Source organism: Actinia tenebrosa, unplaced genomic scaffold (genome assembly GCF_029948245.1).
Source record: "Actinia tenebrosa isolate PJP-AT-01 unplaced genomic scaffold, QUT_ActTen_1.0 PGA_scaffold4__44_contigs__length_22323623, whole genome shotgun sequence".
NCBI lineage: Eukaryota > Metazoa > Cnidaria > Anthozoa > Actiniaria > Actiniidae > Actinia > Actinia tenebrosa.
Window position 1 is genome coordinate 21617831 of NW_028292581.1, and position 22345 is coordinate 21640175.

The 22345-nt window shown below is 35.5% G+C and overlaps 2 protein-coding genes and 1 long non-coding RNA gene across 3 annotated transcripts; 1 reads left to right on the top strand and 2 right to left on the bottom strand.

The window, feature by feature from the left end:
* Positions 1 to 3154: 3154 nt before the first annotated feature.
* On the bottom strand, positions 3155 to 8239 carry LOC116304657 (xyloside xylosyltransferase 1). The gene is made up of 3 exons (XM_031714417.2): positions 7286 to 8239; positions 6130 to 6248; positions 3155 to 4139 (listed from the first exon to the last, which is right to left on the bottom strand). The coding sequence occupies exons 1-3, from the start codon at positions 8237 to 8239 to the stop codon at positions 3629 to 3631; spliced, it is 1584 nt and encodes a 527-aa protein (XP_031570277.1). The 3' UTR covers positions 3155 to 3628.
* Positions 7645 to 8884, top strand: LOC116304660 (uncharacterized). The gene is made up of 2 exons (XR_004198080.2): positions 7645 to 7799; positions 8024 to 8884. It is a non-coding gene; the product is annotated as an uncharacterized LOC116304660 (long non-coding RNA).
* A 338-nt stretch (positions 8885 to 9222) lies between these two features.
* LOC116304659 (vesicle-associated membrane protein 3) lies at positions 9223 to 19766 on the bottom strand. Its single transcript, XM_031714419.2, has 6 exons — positions 19615 to 19766; positions 19376 to 19418; positions 19064 to 19142; positions 15947 to 16026; positions 15468 to 15519; positions 9223 to 10186 (listed from the first exon to the last, which is right to left on the bottom strand). Coding segments are annotated over exons 1-6 (324 nt in total). The 5' UTR covers positions 19617 to 19766; the 3' UTR covers positions 9223 to 10118.
* Between the last annotated feature and the right edge of the window lie 2579 nt (positions 19767 to 22345).

Here is a 22345-nt window from a genome sequence, read left to right on the forward strand (position 1 = left end):
CCTTTATCACCATAGAATACAACGTTTTGATGCTTAGCAATGTTAGCAACAGAAGAATTGAGAAAAGTTTGACCTTAATACGTTTCAAACTAAAATTTGCACTGTATTCCGTCTTTTTTATTGCATTGCGATTTCGATGAAACAGCACTCCGTTTCAGCACTTCTATTCTTGTATGACAACCTTCTTGCAAGTAGGTGTATATGAAGATAAAAGTATATTAATAATTTTTATAAATATAAAATAAAATAAACTTGAATGTTGGTGGTTACAATTTAGAACAACAGTTATGGTTTTTGATATGATTCAGTCAAATAGCAAGAGAAAACTATTCTGCCAGTGATAGAGTAGATTGATTTCAGGACTTTTTATCAGGCAGAGAATGATCTTATGAGAATGATCTTATGAGAGAGAAAGACTAAATAGGACAAGTATAATTATACACTGTAATTTAAGCTAAGCAGGATAGTAGCACTCACAAAGGACATTTTAAAGATAGGTCAGTTAATCACTTGATCATCTTTCATTTCAGCTGGCGTGCTATATCACACTGAAAAATTAATATCTTATCATACAATATACATACTCAATACTGTGATTCATTCCATGCGCATGTAGTGGGACATCTGCTTGGGACATCTAAGAGTAGTGAGTGAATATTAATAATATTTATTTAAAGCGAAGAGTAAGACTTGGTCAAACCTCTTTATTTGTTGAATTACTTTAAAATTAAAAGTTAAATAATTTTTTAACTACCTAATTTGACGATTCAAATCGTTAAGACAATTTGTAAAACCTCTCTGATAAAAGATAATAAAAATCCTAAAAAAATGTTCCCCAGTGTAAAATACATTTGAACGTTAGTCACTCCTGCCTCGGTGCTGCATTGTAAAAAACTGCTTGTAATTATTTAAAAAACTCAGCATTTGAAATGCATATATGCGCATACTACATGAAGTATAGAAAAATTCCCTACAGCAGAAAGAAATCAACAAATGATGTCCAATAGCAATAACTTCTTGTTTATTGTCAGGAAACTTTGACAAAATGTTCAAATTTGGAACTTGGAAAGCAGGTTTTAAAAACCTATAAATCGTCCACTGGGCACATCCCCTCATCAATGTCATAAACCCTTCTAAGATAGCCAAACATGCAATAGGCCCTTTTTGCAGTTAACGGTCATGTGTCTGTACTGGAGGGCAAAATTTTTGTTTTTATATTAAATTTGGGATTCTTTTTAGCTATACTTGTAAAGAACTGAATGAAACGATGTGTAACCAGTGTGTAACGAAATGCAGTTTTATTACGATCTCTCGAAAGAGGTTGTAGAATGTTTGTTTGCTCTCCAGTCAATTTCACCCATTGGAATCAAGATGTTCATTTATTTGCTCGCAGTGAATTAATCAGCACGTGATTACTGAGCTGCAAAGGGCCTATTTTTAGTCTCTATCTTTGTTACCCACACCTATATTTACTGATCATGACAAATCGATTGCACCCAAGATAGACCACAATGAACCATATGCAATGCTTCTTCTAGCTACTGGGCCCGGTTTTACCAAGGGTGGACAGCACCATCTGATGGATAAATCTTATCCAGTGGATAAACTTATTGGATAACAGCATTGACTTATCCACTGAGTAACTTAAGAGTGACTTTCTGTAATTTACAACCTAATAAGGATTTATCTATGGGATAGCGCTATCCACCCCACCCATACAACCAGACCCAGGGCCCGATAGCACTATCTGGCAGATAATTCCTATTCAGTGGATAAAACTACTGCATAGAGGCATTGACTTATCCACTGAGTAAGAGTGACCATATATTGCATTCTTTGGTCCAAAAGATAATAAAATGTTCTGCCTTAACCCCCTGTAGCAGGTCATATGTTGAAATTATTTCATAAAAGATACCCTTGGAGATTTCTAACATCCATTTTTTCATGGCTTGCCTTCTGTCTTGCACCGCTTTCTCCTTTTTGCAACCCTTGTTTTTTTTTAATTTAAATTTTTTATATTGTGTAGTTCCAAAAATTAACCATACCCCCCTCATGGAGGAATTTTTTTAAGACATCCCCCTACTCCCCGGAAATTCCAATTTTCTTCCATACAAACTCTGTAATTTTTGTTCTTTCTCTGATCCCCCTGCTTTTCGGAAATTCCAAATTCCTCTGTGTGGTGGGTATGGATGATTTCTCAAACTACGCATTTTATCTTCTTCACAACATGATTATCGTTGTGTGTGGTCCTGCTTGCAACACATCTCTCTAAAAAGCCTTTACAGTACTTCAAGGCATAAAATCTATTTAAATTTTTTTTCCATACAAAAATTGATTTCAGGTCAAATTGACCTTGTTCCTTTTTTAAAACCAATTAAAATCCCAATCCTCTTCTAAAAACTAAATGTTACTATACCTTAGCATTTAATAACAGTACTTAAAACAATGGCTAGTCATCAGACCATGTCCAGCAAGAATTGGAGCATGTCAAATCTTTGCCTTGCTGGTCATTTTGACCTGGGATGTAATGTTGAGCCAGAAACAAGGTATGACAGAACTAAAACTAATTTGGGCAGTGATCATAGTTTACTGGAACTGACTGACCATTATCTTAAGGCCTTGATTTAATCATCAATTATAACTAAACCTACATGGGTAATCCTTACAAACTTTCTTTAAAAGTAGAGTACTATAGTCTTACAATATTTTGTACACCTTTCGTCATAAATATTTAAGTCTAATATATATAAATATAAATAACTAGTAAGTATAAATAAAATTTGTGGCTAAAATTTATCTATAATAATATAGGGTAAATAAGGTTACCCTGCCTGCAGTGGTACATTTAGTTGTAGCAAACATCAAATGGACCTTTTTCATGTGGCAGCCATGTTGACTAGAACAATAGATCCCCCTCCCCCCCCCCCCCCTCCTCGTAGCCTTGCATTCAAGCACTTCAGAATGAGGTTACACGGGGTTAAACAAAGGTTTTGATTCTCATAGGAATAAACTTGGCACCATGTGATCAAGGTCCATAGCAATTAGACGCAAGGTGTGAACAGGTTAATCCGCAACATTTGAAACCAATTTACAATCAATCAAATAAATCATTAGAATATGCAAAGGTACATGAGAACGGCAGGCCTGAGGGGGGGGGGGGGGGGTAAAAATTCGTAATTTGGTATCTTTAGGGTGTTAAATGCGAATTTTTGAAAAAAAGCATTTTCTGGTATCTCTTTGGGTGTCGGAAAAGGAGAGAAGCGCGCATCGATATGGCTTATCCTAGGCTCTTTTTATAGGCCAGATGCCTAGTATAAGAAGAATAATTACTACTCGAGGAAACTTATTATTTGTTGTGGTATCTCTTAGGGGTTAAAAGTCATTCAGCCACGCTTTTTTTAAGACTTCCAGTATCTTTTAGGGGTCTTTTTGAAAATTTCCGTCGAGCATCCCCGGTACTTTTTTCCCGGAGTCCCCCCTGGACTGGAGGAAGGTACGTACATGTAGGAATGGTTTATTTGATTGACAGTATGTATTGCTGAATAATCTGTCGTTAGCTTTTTCTTGATCCATATAAATTAAAACAGTGTTTAGTTGTTAAACTTAAGTTTCAATAAAATCTGGTGTCTCAATCCATATCCTCTTCATCTTTCACTGGGATTTCAGCTCGGCAGTTTCCATGATAAACATGAATAGGTTGACTGCAATTATTGTACAAGTCAAAGATTTCATTGTATCCATTCTCCTTCCAGAACAAACACAATTGTCGGTTCCATGAACATGGTAAAATGTAAAACAACTCCGGATACTCAAAACTTAAAAGTGTAAAAAAATCCTGGTCACCAAGGTGCCCTTGGAATTGATACTTATCTGTTAGTTCCTTGATGTGTTTACTGTTTAGAACATTATTGTATGTGGCTGACTTGCGCATTTGCTCCAAGTTTAAAAGCACTACTCCACTATTAAAACCTGTTATTCCGTTTGGAGGCGGTTCTCCTAGTAATGTATCCTTATGTGTCTGTCTGTACCTATAGAGAATGTGATGATACACTGGAGACTGTTCCCGAGCAAGGCCCATAATGGTGGACTCTTTGAAGTTCTTGAACATGTCAAACAGAAGCTTGATGTCACTAAAGAATCTGTTTAACAAAGAAAGATAATAATACTTCTTATTCGAATGTGAAAAGGACTTCAACATCATCATTATATTATCCTGGTATCTGCCCCCAGCCATGTATGCCATGACGCCCCCAGTTTGTACTACTATTATCCTCACCATTGCCAACAACATCATCATCAACATCACCATCATTTATAGTATAATCATTTCTGACATATTGAACATGGCACATTGTACAAAATTTTCTTGCTGCAAAAAATAAGGAGCTTATGCAACAACAAAAATGTCTGGGGAGGGGGGTAGGGTACTCATTTATAGACTATATGGGGATGATCTGCTGAACAGGGCATGTTTTTTTGAGCTTCTTGTCATTAACAGGGTATGCAATTTCACTCAAGTTCCAAGTTCTTCCTGAATTTCATGGCATATTCAGGGTTTCTACTTTCGTATTGACCGAAACTGGTTATTATGGTCATAAAAAACGATACGCAAGATGACATGATAATTGAAACAGGAACTCAGTGCAATAAATTATATCTTTTGTCATAAACAAGGTCTCCAAATTTGAGTTTTTTTGTCATAAACAGGGTACCCCTTTCAGAATCCCAACGGAACACCCCTACCCAAATTCTGGTGGACCACCCCTCCCCCCTGGCAAAAATGCTGTGCAAAAGGGCTGTAATAACAGCAACATTCATTTTGCAACCTGAAAGATAACAATGTTTCATGACCGTGCCACCAATATTTATCATAGCATACTGCACAGGGAGCCCGGCTTTGGGATTAGTACATGAATAAATGAATCAATAAAGTGCTTTGGGTTTCCTGCGTTGAGATTTGAAACAAGGTGCTGATACATTGAATTTCCAGTAATCGTACTACCAGTAACTTGATAGCAGATTAACATAACGTATCAGTGTAACGCACGCCCTAGTAAATGGTAAGAAAGAGAGAAGGGCTGAAACTAATTTGAGTACCTATTTTGAAACCACCGTTAAAATAATTCGCCATGGTTAATTACCAGAAAATACAGCACCAAACGATCACATGACAAATAAACTTAACGACAGCATGTCTTATTTATAGGGAATATTAATCTGTGACACACAAAACAATGATATTTGTAAGTCATACTTTAAATGTATGTGGACCAGTGGTTGATGGGACCAGTTAGCTCTACAACCGTGACCTCTCTGGTAAATATCCGTTTTCAAACAATAGACTTTGACAGATTCATGACAGTTTCATTGAAATGCAGCATTCGATTTTTATTGTCCTTTATATTATACATAGGTTTGTTTTTCGCCTCGCTCTAAACGAACTTTCTGGCGTACCACAGAGGGGAAATGTCCTGTTCGTCCTTTTTCTTTATCAGGAACTCCATTTTCTTTCCCCAGAACTTTGCAGAACATTTCATTTAACCTTGATAGTGGAACCTGGGATTCCGCTCCAGATACAGAAACGTTTTTCAAAAGCCTGAAGAAAAAAAAAATGAGATTTTAGATCCTGACGATGAAATCAACGGTCAAATATTTTGAAAAATATACCTTACTCACCATAACATAAAGTATTGTGCTCCTTGAATATTTGATTTGTTTTCATTTGATTCCAGATTCTGATTGCCAGCACTCGTTATGTTGACATTCAGACTGCGTTCCTCTAAAGCTCATTAGCACTGGTCCCATCAACCGCTGGTGCACATGTAACGATAAACTTGCCTTGTTTCAGCCCTTCTCTCTTTCTTACCATTTACTAGGGTGTGCGTTACACTGATACGTTACGTTAATCTGCTATCAAGTTACTGGTAGTACGATTACCGGAAATTCAATGTATCAGCGCCTTGTTTCAAATCTCAACGCAGGAAACCCAAAGCACTTTATTGATTCATTTATTCATGTACAAATCCCAAAGCCGGGCTCCCTGTGCATACTGTAGCATATCATACCATACTTTTTTAAACTGTTAAGGGGTCTTTGAACATCCTCCTATAACCTAGATAAGTTACAAACCTCATATCAACATCCAACATTATAATCTTGGTGAGTTTGGGAGGAAAGATTTTATACAAAGCAGTGGAGATAAAGAATATTGGATTGTTGTAGTAGGAACGTGCAGAGCTGAATGATTCCTGGAAGAAAGAGAAGGATTATGTTAGACCACTGAACTCAACTTGTTAAAAAAAACTACATACGGGGGGTGGGGGGGGGGGGGGGGGAGGGCGGAGAAGTGGGGAAGGAAGATGCTGAATCTAATATCTATTAAATTAAAAAAAAAATTCCATTATTGTCCCTCTGATTTGCTATTCTAATTATCATTGAATCCCAGAATTGTTCTTTCTGCTTGCCTCCTAGGCCTAGGATTTGTAGCCTTATTGTTTTACGCAATAATATAAAACTCCATTTTCTTCATTTTGTGAATTTCCAAGTATTTTTATCTTGGCCCTTAATAATTAGCAAGACGCAAGTCTTCGAGCAGCTAGGTAAATATTCTCCATATTCACTGAGCCTGAGGCAAATAATTGTTTTAGCATATACCAACTTGCGTACAGAGTAACTTATCTTTATATACAATAATTCAACAAAAACAAACAAACAGAAACTTTTAGTTTGCTTGACAAATTCACGCAAAACTTTTAGCAAAACTTTTAGGTTATGCTTCATTGCCTTTTTAGTATTGATAGGAATGGCATTTATTTTCATTTTTTTCAATTTCCTCATCGGAAATTGTAGCAAAACGATTGCCGGCAGATGCCATTTTGTTGCCGACTCAGTATTCCGAGATTCAGAGGTGAATATCATACAATATTCACCTCCAATTAAACAATGAGAGTGTGCGTTCTTAGGAAGTACACAAGTTGGTATATGCTAATAACTAATAGACCTTTTTAGATTGTGGATAATGTTTTGCTATTACAGACCAAAGCCCAGTTTGGTGACATCCGTATTAAGATTCTTTGTTTGAGTAGTATCGATATTCATGTGTCTTCTTATGCACAACTATGTTAAACAAAGAAATGATACTCTAGGGAATGACATATGGTGCAAAATGGAAAAAAATATTAAGCTCAAGCTAAAAAGTCTATTCTCCCAACACATACTGCAAATATAAATAATACATCTCTATACAATCACTCAGCAGTTTTGAATCAACTCAATGTTTACATACCTGCAACACCTTGGTTATTGGTTGTAGCTGACGAGTTAGACTCCCAACATTATGGTACACAACCTCAGATTCTCTACACTTTCCTTTCATGGTCTTAAAGAAGTCTTGAACAACCATTTCCCCAATATCATCAACAACTACATGAACAGTTATTTTGATTGAGCTGTGTCTACAGATTGACTTTAGACACTTTCTCATCCCTGTTGCTAGGTCACTACTAGGAGCCATGTTGACTAGGGTTAGTAATATATTGTACTCTCCAACAGGAAAATCTTCAGGCTTGGTAATATTAGTAGATTTGGGATTAATAGCGATGGTTTCCGTGGATTTGAGTGTTTGGAGAGTTTTGCTATCACTAGGTAACTGGGTCGATATATCATTAGTCTTTGAGGTCCTTGAACTACTTTGGATATTTCCTTTTGTTTCTTCGTTATCCTTTTTTAGTGCTTTGGTTTCTTGTTCTTCATCTTTATCATCAATGGCTTTTTCTTTTTCATCGTATATTTGATCTTTGGTTAGTTTTGATTTTAGTTTATCGGTCTCAAAAAGGTTCTTTTTCACCTGTTTTTGGCGTTGTTTCGCAGTCGCTTTATCGACACCATTTTGTTTTTCATCAATAGCGTTCTCTTCATCATCGTAAACTTTTCCCTCGTGTTCTGACTCCTTTCCTTTGTCTAGATTGTCAAGCTTGTTAACCAAACGTTTCCTTGATTCTTGTTTTTTTACGGGACTTTGCAGGGGAACGTGTAAATCATGCACCGATTGAACCTGTTGCTTTGGACCTCCATCTGACACTATTCCGTGCTTGCTGTGCATCATTAATGCATTTGCATCTGGCTGAGCTATGAGGAATTTCCAGGTTATCAAGATAAGGAAGATTAAAGCTGCTACGAATAAAGGTCTTGTGGGACTTCGATAGCAAAACCGACTGACGATTGTCACAACAGACGCCATGTTGGAAGGTCGACTATGTGGCACACGGTTAGAGCAGAACCTGGCACCAAGTGACACAGGAAGCCCAAAGTAAAACCTAACTTCATAGCTGGCTGGTCTGGGATTTTCTAATTTCTCAGCCTTCATTTTCTATGCATTGAAAGAGCTAGCCCGTACCGCTCGGAACGAGTTACATCTTGGATTAAAAAACAATAGATTGGTCATCAAAACAATAGCACTAAACCGTAACCTTATGAAAGCGGTACTTTACTTAGGGAGCAATGAAAATCCAGCATTCGAGCGGTACTGGATTACTCTAACTAAAATTCGAGTTCTTTAACATAGAACTACCTTTTGAGTATTTACTGCAGTTTTCCATATTGATTGACTGCAGCGAAAAATTAGATTGTAGTGCGCAGCTTGTATTTATCAAGTTCACAGAATATCAAAAACCGCAGTAAATGTAGGTGGTGTGTATGAAAAAGTATATCAAGCATGTACTAGCCTCCTGTGCAGCCGCAGTGAGGCATTTCTGGTTCCCCCACAACAAGCTAGCTTGCATGTGATCTGTTAAAAAATATCTTGCAACTTGTGCACTGTTGGGAAAAAATATCAAGCACTCAGAAAATTTGTGCCCCCCCAAAAAATTAAATGTTCCATCCCTAATTATATGAAGTAGTCTACTTTTCCTCTTCCTTCTCCCAACTCCAATCTCTGTGTGCATCCACAGGAATCCCAACCAAAACACTCTTGTTACTTGAGTCATCTGGGTCTTGGGCTTCTTTCAATCAAATTTTTAACGGTCTAAGTTTTAATAGTGAAGTTTTGATGCAACCAAAAACCCAGACATCTTGGGCTGGGTAAATCAAAATATATATTCGTTTCTATAAGCAGGCAAGGGGGCCATACTTCCGTAAAATACTAGTGAAATCACTCAACTGTTAACACCTCCATACTAGACAACAATAGATCACATGTTGAATATCCCTTTTTGGTGTTTGGGCCATTATTACTACATTTCTTTTAATGATTTTCATTTATTTTAGCTTTTTTATCAAGAAATAAAGATAGGACCCACTACACTGCAATATTTACAATAATTACCAAGTTGGAAATGGAAAAATCAATAACTGTATGAAACAAAAATAATTATCAGTACTCTATCAATGCACAGGAAATTCTTATATGATTACCAGTTTTGGAAAAAAATACACCTTTCCAAAAGTCACTTGAGTGACCAAAAACGATGGCTTCAAGATGAGGTTGGAGTTGATGTGTTCATACATTTGATGTATTTTATCAAGTCTAACCTTGAGTAACTTATAGTTATTGTTTTGTGGTCACTTCAGCAAATTTGGGGAGGAACTATTGAAAACATGTTTCCAAGGTTTTTTTTGCCTTCACACCATCATGGCAGTTTTTTCTACTTTCCTTTGCAGTATTTTCAGATTACAAGAAACCTATTATAGCCATCTGGAAGTCACCAGTATTATTCTTATGGTTTGAAATTTCCAACATTTTCAATATAAAAATTGTTGTTTTTAATTAATTGTATTCTAAATCAAGATGAATATGTCGCATTTATGGAAGCTACAGTACCTAAATAAATCTTAAGTTACCATGAAGGAGAACACACAAGAGTAGAGTGCAAACAATTAATCCGTGAAACACTAATTACTAAATAGTACAAAATAGTGCTAATTAAACAATAGAAAACAATAGAATTTGCATAAAATTGTGCTATTTAGTATCACTAAGGTTTCACGGTTATATTGTATGAACTCTACTGTAACTGTTGAGTCTAAATATTAAATTTTGTTGGTTGTTAGGAGTATCTTTGTCCACTGTAGTAAAGCCATGGGGTGTACCACAAGCTCCTTTAAAGTATTAACTGTGAATATTAGGAAGATGGTGGGCTTGTTGTTGATTTGTCTGAAGAGCCAGTTCCAGTGGTTGAGAGAACCCAAACTAAAAAAGAACATCAAATATGAGCAAATTATTGCATTAGGGACCATTAAGGCTACGTTCATAATGTATGACAGGGGGGGGGGGGGGGGGGGGGGCAGGTGAAATTGAGGAACCCAAACTAAAAAAGAACATCAAATATGAAATTATTGCATTAGGGACCATTAAGGCTATGTTCATAATGTATGGCAGAGGGGGAGGGGGGGGGGGCAGGTGAAATTGAGGGGGGATCAGGAAAATTTGGTAGGAAAAAGGGGGGATGGGCAAATTTCTATCAGAAAAATGGGGGGATGCACAATTTTTGGAAAGAAGCTACAAGCCTTGCTAGGGGGGACTTTAAGGGGGGGTTGTTTAGAATTATTCTGGACATTTCAAATTTTCACCTGCCCCCCCCCCCCCCCTCTGCCATACATCATGAACGCAGCCTAATTATTTATGTCTAGGGAGGAGGGAGGAGGGGGGGGGGGCAAAAATCAATACTAATTTCATGAAAACCTATCAACCCCCTAACCCCCCACATAATTCTGTGTGCTTGTGAAATATTCAGGTGACCCCCTTATCTTTATATTTTTTGACTAGTATTTTTCTCTGTAAACAACTGCCCACTCTAGACATAAGTAATATATCAGATATTTAGCAAGGCCAAGAAAATTTGTTAAAAACTCAAAGGAAACAAGTCTACATATAATTCCGGATACTACATTTTAATCCGTAGTCTCGATTTTGGGCCCGAATTATAGGGCTATTATTGAAATTGCCCAAAGAGTTTGGGCTATACTACGATTGCCCAAACCATTTGGGATAACTATCCTTTGGTATCTGTAGTATCCCTAACGTTTAGGGGAATACTACGGAAAGCCCAAGTCTAAAGGGCTTTCACGGGAAAAGCCCAAACCATTTGGGCCATGAATGCTGAAAATCACGGCATATTGTTGTTTTCATCAATCAACACTTATGACTCTTATTATTAGTAAACCAAATGTTCAATTACACAAAAACAACACTGAGCGAGTGCTGGAAATATATGTATTCGTTTTTTGTAGAATTGCGTATCGCTAAGTCGATATTTCTCCATAGAAACGAATCACGTATGAACATACAAATTTATTGTTGCAATAGCTTGCAAAGCACACCGCATTGGGCCCTCCCGCCTAAATATCAAGTTCAAATGTTGACGCTACCATCTTCTAAATAGCAATCACTGTTGCTTGCCTTTATTGAAGAATTATTGTACTCACTTTATTAACCAACCATTTAACCAAAATAGCTACAACAATCTATCGATAATACAGTCAAGTCATTTAAATACAGTCAAACATATTTGCGTTTACAATTTTATCTCTGTTGCATCGAATAGGACAGCTCTAAATGATATTATCTTACTTGCTAGGATTACCTGTACTTTGCAAGACATTCAGTTACGAGTGGATCTGCGACTTTGACACTTTTCCATCGCAGAATATTATAATTTGCTCCATCAATGAAAAAACTCCACACGCTGTCTATATATCGCGGTGAACTGCCCCGTATCCAATTACATGATTACAACAACAGCAACCAAGCGACAATTTGCCGCTAGTCCCTTCACTGTCCCTTAAACACTAAGGGAAACATATAGAAAAGCCCAAACGATTTTGGGATTTCGATCACGACTAGTCTCTGACAAGTAGCAGTCACCGCTTGCTGATCAAAGTGTAGCGTTACTGTCCCTAAACAAATAGTGGAAACATAAGCAGTGCTGTCAACCCCCGAGATATTCAAATCTGGAGAATTGATAGGGAAGGGATATGACATCACAGCGCATCAAAAAGCGCGCGAAAAGATGTCATTCGCTTTGTAACATTTGATTTGATTGGTTTATTTCTGACCAATCTGATTGTCGCTTATATTACAATGGCCTGCTTGCAAGAACAGTTTGTGAGGAATGTCTTGATTTTGTTAGCGATGTAAAATAACACAAACAACACAAAATAATTGGAATTTTATGGTCGTGAAAGTAGAGCCTCACAAGAAATGGTTAGCTTCAGCGATTAACCGGGAGATTTGAGACTCTAATCTGGAGACCGGGAGATACGGTCCAAAATCTGGAGACTCCCGGTTTATCCGGGAGAGTTGACAGCCCTGCATAAGAAAAGCCCAAACGATTTGGGATTTCGATCACGACTAGTCTTTGACAAGTATACAGTCGCCGCTTGCTGTTCAAAGTGTAGACGTCATTGTTGTTCAAAAGATCGAAATCCCAAATCGTTTGGGCTTTTCTATATGTTTCCCTTAGTGTTTAAGGGACAGTGAAGGGACTAGCGGCAAATTGTCGCTTGGTTGCTGTTGTTGTAATCATGTAATTCGATACAGGGCAGTTCACCGCGATATATAGACAGCGTGCGGTGTTTTTTCATTGATGGAGCAAATTATAATATTCTGCGATGGAAAAGTGTCAAAGTCGCGGATCCACTCGTAACTGAATGTCTTGCAAAGTACAGGTAATCCTAGCAAGTAAGATAATATCATTTAGAGCTGTCCTATTCGATGCAACAGAGATAAAATTGTAAACGCAAATATGTTTGACTGTATTTAAATGACTTGACTGTATTATCGATAGATTGTTGTAGCTATTTTGGTTAAATGGTTGGTTAATAAAGTGAGTACAATAATTCTTCAATAAAGGCAAGCAACAGTGATTGCTATTTAGAAGATGGTAGCGTCAACATTTGAACTTGATATTTAGGCGGGAGGGCCCAATGCGGTGTGCTTTGCAAGCTATTGCAACAATAAATTTGTATGTTCATACGTGATTCGTTTCTATGGAGAAATATCGACTTAGCGATACGCAATTCTACAAAAAACGAATACATATATTTCCAGCACTCGCTCAGTGTTGTTTTTGTGTAATTGAACATTTGGTTTACTAATAATAAGAGTCATAAGTGTTGATTGATGAAAACAACAATATGCCGTGATTTTCAGCATTCATGGCCCAAATGGTTTGGGCTTTTCCCGTGAAAGCCCTTTAGACTTGGGCTTTCCGTAGTATTCCCCTAAACGTTAGGGATACTACAGATACCAAAGGATAGTTATCCCAAATGGTTTGGGCAATCGTAGTATAGCCCAAACTCTTTGGGCAATTTCAATAATAGCCCTATAATTCGGGCCCAAAATCGAGACTACGGATTAAAATGTAGTATCCGGAATTATATGTAGACTTGTGAAAAAAAACACATAAAATTGGAAAAGAAAGAAAAACATTAAATCTGATTTTCATTCATAGATCTCTTTTCTAATTTAGGCTTTTTAATTCTCAGATATCCACATTTTTTCAACGAACTGCCTATAGTAGACCATATGAAAAAGCAAATACTGCACATGGGCACACTAACTGGGACTATCTGCAAAAAGTTAACCAATCATGATGGATTTAAAAAAAAACAATCAAACTCAAATATCTGAGAAAAACAACAACAGCTGTGGGGAATGAACATGAATGAAAGACTCTGATTGGTTGAAGTCAATATGACACTGAATTTGTTCTGATTGGCTAAAGTTTTTTTGGTATGAAATATTGCTACTCAGCAAAGTGGTCCTGCTTAGTGTGTCTCCCCACAGCAAAGATAAAACATTTTAGCATATACCAACTTGTGTACTTCCTAAGAATGTGCACAATCATTGGTTAATTTGAGGTGAATATTGTACAATATTCACCTCTGAATCTCGGAATATTAAGTTGGCAACAAAATGGCATCTGCCGGCAATCTTTTTGCTACAATTTCCAATGAGGAAATTGAAAAAATGAAAGAAAATGCCATTCCTATCAATACTAAAAATGCAACGAAGTATGGCCTAAAAATTTTGCTAAAAGTTTTGCGTGAATTTGTCACACAAACTAAAAGTTTATGTTTGTTTGCTAAATGCTAAGTGGAAAGTTTCAAAGATATTGGGGATCAAAATTAGAGGCTTTTGTATGGATTTGTGATATCTGACCTTTGTGGCCTCATTTTCATTTATTCCCACATATATATTTTAATATGTACTCCCAAATTTAAGAAATAAATTTTAACCTTTGCTTTTAAGTCAGGTAATTCTTAAAAAAATTGTACATATCTTTTTAACTTTGAAATGTTAAATGAATGTTGCCATGAATAGGACATTTGCATGATGGCATCATTTGACTCCCTCTACCATAATGCTTCGTGAATTTTCTTTCTTATTTAAATTTTCATTTCCTCATGAGAATAGTAAGACAATTGGTGCTATTACCGGAACAAAAGAAAGTGTGCAAGGGAGGTCTATAATGCCATCATGCAATTATCCTATTTTAAGATTTAAGATTCTTAAGCTACTGGAGATGCTGACAATATGGAAGTGGTCAATTTGCCCCAAAATTTATCCTTTGTCTTTGAACTTGATTCTGAATATTTTTTTCTCAGTGTATAATATTGGTTTTTGAAATATGCTTAAATTTTTAGATATGAATCTGGAGGCCGATATAAGAAGTGTTAAAAATGTACCACTATAAAGACAATAAACAATTATTGGATATAGAGGATATTACATGGGCGCGCGGAGATACGATTTAGCATTGAAAGAAAATAGAGGATATTACATGGGCGCGCGGAGATACGAAATTTATCTTCGAGTGTTGAAAAGATCTCTCACAAGTGAGCGCAGCGAACGAGTGAGAGATTTTCAACACGAGAAGATAAATTTTGTATCTCCAAGCGCCCATGTAATATTCTGTTTATTATATAATTATCAATGAAAGTATGTTTTGGCTTTTTCAGGCAATTCTTTTCGTGTATTTTCGAATAGCCATCGCAATGGTGTTATTTTCACATGTGAAAATAACATGTTATTTTCACGTGTGAAGATATCAATTTTTCGAAATAGAGAAAAATAGATATTTCATTGGTAATTATGTAATAAAAAGTTATATGCATTACTGTATATTGTAAATCATCAAGCCCAAGGTTGGGTTATCTGCTGAAGCTGTAGGCTGAGGTGGATAATAAAACATCCATGGTGTTGATAACTTAGATATACATTTTATAACTAAAAATAAAGATTTAATTCTGCTTTGGAAAGAAAAAAAGGAAAGGTATTCAATCTCCATTGTGGACTTGACATGATAAATAAATTAACTGCATAAATACCTACAGATATCACATTTATCATGTCAAGTTCAACCAATATCAGGGACTAGCGGAGTGCTTTTGGCCAATCAGAAGTGAGAGTAAAATATAAAATAATTAAATTTAAAAGCAATTATTTGTCATAACACATGAATACTTACTGACAATCACTGCAATAATTACGAGGATAACAATAATTAAGATTATCCACATCTGAAAGAAATTATGCTTTCGTTAATACCATTTTTATATACTGCTAATATCTATATCACAATAAATCAGCTCAATCAATACTCAGTAAACAAAACACAAATCCTCTGATATTACTATCAATACAATATTATTATCATTATAATTTTACAGCTTCTCATTAATCCCATATAGGTAACTGTCCAATTATTTTCTTAATTGGACAGGTCTTGTTGATATGGGATTAGGCAGCTATATAATTAATAGGTAATGGGATTTCATGCTCCCCAATCAAGAAATAATTAGACTCGAAAAATTCCTATGACTGTTAAATTGGACTCAGCCTACGGCCTCATCCAATTTTGTCAGTCCTCGGAATTTTCCTCGTCCAATTATGAGCATGGAGTCCTATTACATATGCTTATTTAGGAGTTGTTGGCAGAGTACGCACCTTGCAATTTTGCCACCACATCTTACGTTTAAGTCTCGAGGCACTAGTTTCAAACTGAGAGGCACCAGCAGTAAGAGCATCTTACAAAGAGAGAATAAAAAACTTGAATAAATATTATGGTGGAAAGTTTATGTCAAGATTGATTATTGCTTTAGAAACCAATATCTAATAAATGTAAAAAAAATCTTTTTACTAAAAAGGAGAGACAACTTGGCTGATGATATGAAAATTAAAAATATTACTCTTGCCCTAGAAAGCTTATACTTATCATATATCACTTAATCTGCAATACAATAATTTACCTTTCATGTCCCTAGGGCAGTGTAGAATGATTGAGACACTTTTATCTAGTATACTAATATATTCCCTTAGTTAGTTCCATTATATTTACTGTACAAATTGTACAATTGCTTATTATCAAGTTTTGAAAATAAAATATGTTAAAATGAGATATTTATTGCTTTGATTTATAGATTATTAACTAATATGGGTACAGGATTGAACAAATCTGACAATAACTATTACAATTTTGAAAGAAAGAAATTCTAAGGAAATGCATTTGTCAAAAATGGCTTAACATTGTCTGTAAACTGTAAACATACTAATAGATATGTCTAAACTACCATAAATTTAGAGCATGGTATAAATATTTCATTTAAAAATAGTGTGCTATTTACCAGACAACCAATCATTAAAAAAAAAATTCTGAAAATAATTCAACTTAGGAGTTGATAATTAAAGAAATGGCCTTCTTACTGAGATAGTTAAGAGTTCAAAATTCACAAATGCCTTTAGAGATGTTTTCAAAGTGTGTTAAAGAAGGTAAAGATAATTTTTCTACTTCGAAACTGTAAGGAGTGGTTGCCCAATTCTCCCAAGCCAGGGGTTCATGTTAAAGCATTCAAAGGCACACCCTTTACTCCTCATAACAGTTATTTAAAGCTAAAGCTACACAGAAAAGAGAGAAGTCAAAACATTTGTGGAGACCTTGGGGATCAAACTGTGGACCTCTGGGCACTAACCAACTGAGATGTACTTGTGATGCAGAAAAATACAGTAAAAAATAATTCAGCTCTCATTTATCTTTGTTTGGTCTTTGCCTTGTTATCTTGCATATTGATACATGGCCAGAGGACTGGTAACATGATATCAAGTTTCTTCTGATATTTGATTTAACAAACATGTTAGAATAGGATTTTGAAAATGACTAAATCATGATGGTTCTTATAATGGTAATGATAATACTCCAATAATAATCCAGGAAATATGGAGACAGGAGGGTGGCTGGAGGGGCTATAGCCCCCCCCCCCCCCCTCCACACTTTTTCCCTTTTCCCAAACTAATCTCTTATATTTTCCAATCTTAGCGCCCCATTTTTAGGGTGGTCCTTGATATTGCATAAGTTGGTCAACTTTACAAGAGGGTTTAATTATTCTTCGTTTGCTCCATTTTTCTATCATTGATATATAAGCAGACTCTGAAAACAGATGTTGAAAATACATGGTATGTAAATCTATTAGAAACATAAAAAGTACACTTGTTTACATGTATATACAGACGATATAAACAAGATATTTATATCACAGTTTATAAAAACCACCGGATGTTTTATATTGCTTTCATATAATAAACAAATCATTTGAGCAGCCTGTGCATCTTTTCCGATCCTTTGATATAGACATGATTTTGTCCAATCAGAGCATTCATAATATCTCAAAGATTCATAGACACAGAAAAAGATGTGTTGAAGAATATAAATTTGGTGAGCATTTGAGAAAAAAAATACTTGCCAGGACACAACTCTGATGGGAATTCAACATTACGAATAATATAACACTAGAGTGCAAACAATTAATCCGTGAAACACTAATTACTAAATAGTACAAAATAGTGCTAATTAAACAATAGAAAACAAATGGAATTTGCATGAAATTGTGCTATTTAGTATTACTAAAGTTTCACGCTTCAGGCCTGTAGCTAGGATTTTTGTTGGGGGGGTGCTAGTTTACAAAAAGTAGACCAACCATATGCATGTACTTTATTTTTTAAAAGTCCCATAGGACGCATAGGTATAGATAAATTATTAAAGTAAAATTGATTTTTTTTACTTAGTTTTACGTGAAAATATCATACCAGCCAAAATCTCACTTGCTTAAAAAGCAGACCTTTAGCTCGCATGGGGGGGTGTGAACGCTCCCCCTGCACCCCCCATAGCTACGGGCCTTGTTTCCACTCTATAAACATTCTTAACTATTGTACAAAATTTTAAGTTTCAATTTACTCAAGATTTCATACTCCAAACTTTCTCATCACTTAAGATAAGCATTCTCTTTGAAATATTATTGATTGTAGTATGTGGATAAAGAGCATTTCAACAGCATTCAGTATTGGTTACCAATAGCAATAGCAATGATAGTACCCTAACTGCAATTTTCATATATATGCGAACTTGTGTCTCTGAGTTGCAACATGAAATTTGGTTTTTCGCTGCATGCTGCCAGTTAAAAATATGAAATAGGTTTGATTGACGGCAGCAAACAACAAATAGGAGTTTGCGTGTTTATGAAAATTGTAGCAATAATAATAATAATAATAATAATAATAATAATAATAATAACTTTATTAATGTCTCTAATTCTTCTAGCCGGGCACAAGTGCCCTACTAATCGGGGAGACAATGTTAAACTTTCAGAGAATGATGCAAATATAGACTTTTTTGTATTTAACCCCAATTACATGTATATCATAACATTGGTTGAGATATGTGATGTGGTGACTTGATTGTGTTTGCAATATAGGGATCTGCTCAGATTCTGAATAAACAGGAAATCAATTAAGCCAGCTAATGGAAATGTTGTTAAAATGACTGATAATAACTTCTATCTTAACTAAATTTCATATAAAAATAACATACCGAATATTACAAATAAATATCTTCCTTTAAGGGATTTGTAGATTCTATTTATCCACACCTCCTTAGTAGTGTATGAAGTGGTAATTCAATGAGATTATTTATTAAGTTTGGATCGAAAGAACTCCAAATGATAATTATTATCAATGAAAACAAAGAGAAAAGAAAAGAAATAATGTTACTTGGCTATTTGATACTCTACTAACCAGCACGATTGTCAAGCTCTGATAACTTTGCATCCCTCTCAAGAACTTTATCGACATTAATTTTCATAATGTCTACAACCTACAGAACAGAATGGAACAAAAGTTACCGATTTAATAATCGGATGTGCTTAACGATCGTAATCAACTTCATGTTAGTAAAAATTTTAAAAAGATCGTTTGAGTTTAGACCGTATTTTGGATCGCATTGAACGATGTTGAATGATGATGGTGCTGATGACAGCCTCCAGCCTTTAGGTAACGGTAAAGAATGCCTCCAAACCAGGATAAACTCGCATTATACTTAATATTTACCTCATCTACTTGTGCTTGGGTTTGCTGGAGTCTTTTGGACGACCTGTGAAGAAGAGAAAATTCAAAAATCAAAGTTAATCTAGACGAATTTTCAACTCAAACGAGTGTCATTCAAATATTTTACGAATGGACTTCAAATTAAACTTCGAAAGCAACGATTTCTGGCAAACTACATTCTTAAAGAGCCAAGTATAACATAGAGTGATCCTTATAGCGTTAAAAGATCAAATTTTACTTACATTTTAGCGGTTTTTTTGTGGCTTACAAATTCAGTTTTTCTCGAAACTTGCTCTCACTGATGATTATGGTTCCCTCCAGCATATAGGCAATTTGTACTGCGCATGCGCGCGTTAATAGAAAACAAAAGAATTTCAGAGGTCAGTACTTCATGTAAGACCCCATGTAATGGCACTATTATGCATGGTTCTACACTGTATACATACACGATATAGGATATACTTATAACGTTACTTATATCACTGTATTCATGTGTATTCACTGTATTCATGTGTATTCACTGTATTCATGTGTATTCACTGTATTCATGTGTATTCACTGTGATCATGTGTATTCACTGTGATCATGTGTATTCACTGCAATCATGTGTATTCACTGTATTCATGTGTATTCACTGTATTCATGTGTATTCACTGTAATCATGTGTGTTCATGTGTATTCACTGCAATCATGTGTATTCACTGTCATCATGTGTATTCACTGCAATCATGTGTATTCACTGCAATCATGTGTATTCACTGTTATCATGTGTATTCATGTGTATTCACTGCAATCATGTGTATTCACTGCAATCATGTGTATTCACTGTTATCATGTGTATTCACTGCAATCATGTGTATTCACTGCAATCATGTGTATTCACTGTTATCATGTGTATTCATGTGTATTCACTGCAATCATGTGTATTCACTGTTATCAAGTGTATTCACTGTTATCAAGTGTATTCACTGTTATCATGTGTATTCACTGTGATCATGTGTATTCACTGTTATCATGTGTATTCACTGTAATCACTGCAATCATGTGTATTCACTGTTATCAAGTGTGTTCACTGTGATCATGTGTGTTCACTGTAATCACTGCAATCATGTGTATTCACTGTTATCAAGTGTATTCACTTTTATCAAGTGTATTCACTGTTATCATGTGTATTCACTGTTATCATGTGTATTCACTGTAATCATGTGTATTCACTGTTATCATGTGTATTCATGTGTATTCACTGTAATCACGTGTATTCACTGTAATCACGTGTATTCACTGTAATCACGTGTATTCACTGTGATCATGTGTATTCACTGTGATCATGTGTATTCATGTGTATTCACTGTGATCATGTGTATTCACTGTGATCATGTGTGTTCACTGTGATCATGTGTGTTCACTGTGATCATGTGTGTTCACTGTGATCATGTGTGTTCACTGTGATCATGTGTATTCACTGTGATCATGTGTATTCACTGTGATCATGTGTATTCACTGATCATGTGTATTCACTGTGATCATGTGTATTCACTGCAATCATGTGTGTTCACTGTATTAATGTGTATTCACTGTGATCATGTGTATTCACTGTGATCATGTGTGTTCACTGTAATCATGTGTGTTCACTGTAATCATGTGTATTCACTGTAATCATGTGTATTCACTGCAATCATGTGTGTTCACTGTATTAATGTGTGTTCACTGTCATCATGTGTATTCACTGTAATCATGTGTATTCACTGTAATCATGTGTATTCATGTGTATTCACTGTATTCATGTGTATTCACTGTATTCATGTGTATTCACTGTGATCATGTGTATTCACTGTCATCATGTGTATTCACTGCAATCATGTGTATTCACTGTATTCATGTGTATTCACTGTATTCATGTGTATTCACTGTAATCATGTGTATTCACTGTAATCATGTGTGTTCATGTGTATTCACTGCAATCATGTGTATTCACTGTTATCATGTGTATTCATGTGTATTCACTGCAATCATGTGTATTCACTGCAATCATGTGTATTCACTGCAATCATGTGTATTCACTGTATTCATGTGTATTCACTGTATTCATGTGTATTCACTGTATTCATGTGTATTCACTGTAATCACGTGTATTCACTGTATTCACGTGTATTCACTGTAATCACGTGTATTCACTGTATTCACGTGTATTCACTGTAATCACGTGTATTCACTGTAATCACGTGTATTCATGTGTATTCACTGTATTCATGTGTATTCACTGTTATCATGTGTATTCATGTGTATTCACTGCAATCATGTGTATTCACTGTATTAATGTGTATTCACTGTTATCATGTGTATTCACTGTGATCATGTGTGTTCATGTGTATTCACTGTGATCATGTGTGTTCACTGTGATCATGTGTGTTCACTGTAATCATGTGTGTTCACTGTAATCATGTGTGTTCACTGTAATCATGTGTATTCACTGCAATCATGTGTGTTCACTGTATTAATGTGTGTTCACTGTCATCATGTGTATTCACTGTAATCACGTGTATTCATGCGTATTCACTGTATTAATGTGTATTCACTGTGATCATGTGTATTCACTGTGATCATGTGTATTCACTGTCATCTTGTGTATTCACTGTCATCATGTGTATTCACTGTATTCATGTGTATTCACTGCAATCATGTGTATTCACTGTATTCATGTGTATTCACTGTATTCATGTGTATTCACTGTAATCATGTGTGTTCATGTGTATTCACTGCAATCATGTGTATTCACTGTATTCATGTGTATTCACTGTTATCATGTGTATTCATGTGTATTCACTGCAATCATGTGTATTCACTGCAATCATGTGTATTCACTGCAATCATGTGTATTCACTGCAATCATGTGTATTCACTGCAATCATGTGTATTCACTACAATCATGTGTATTCACTGTTATCATGTGTATTCATGTGTATTCACTGCAAT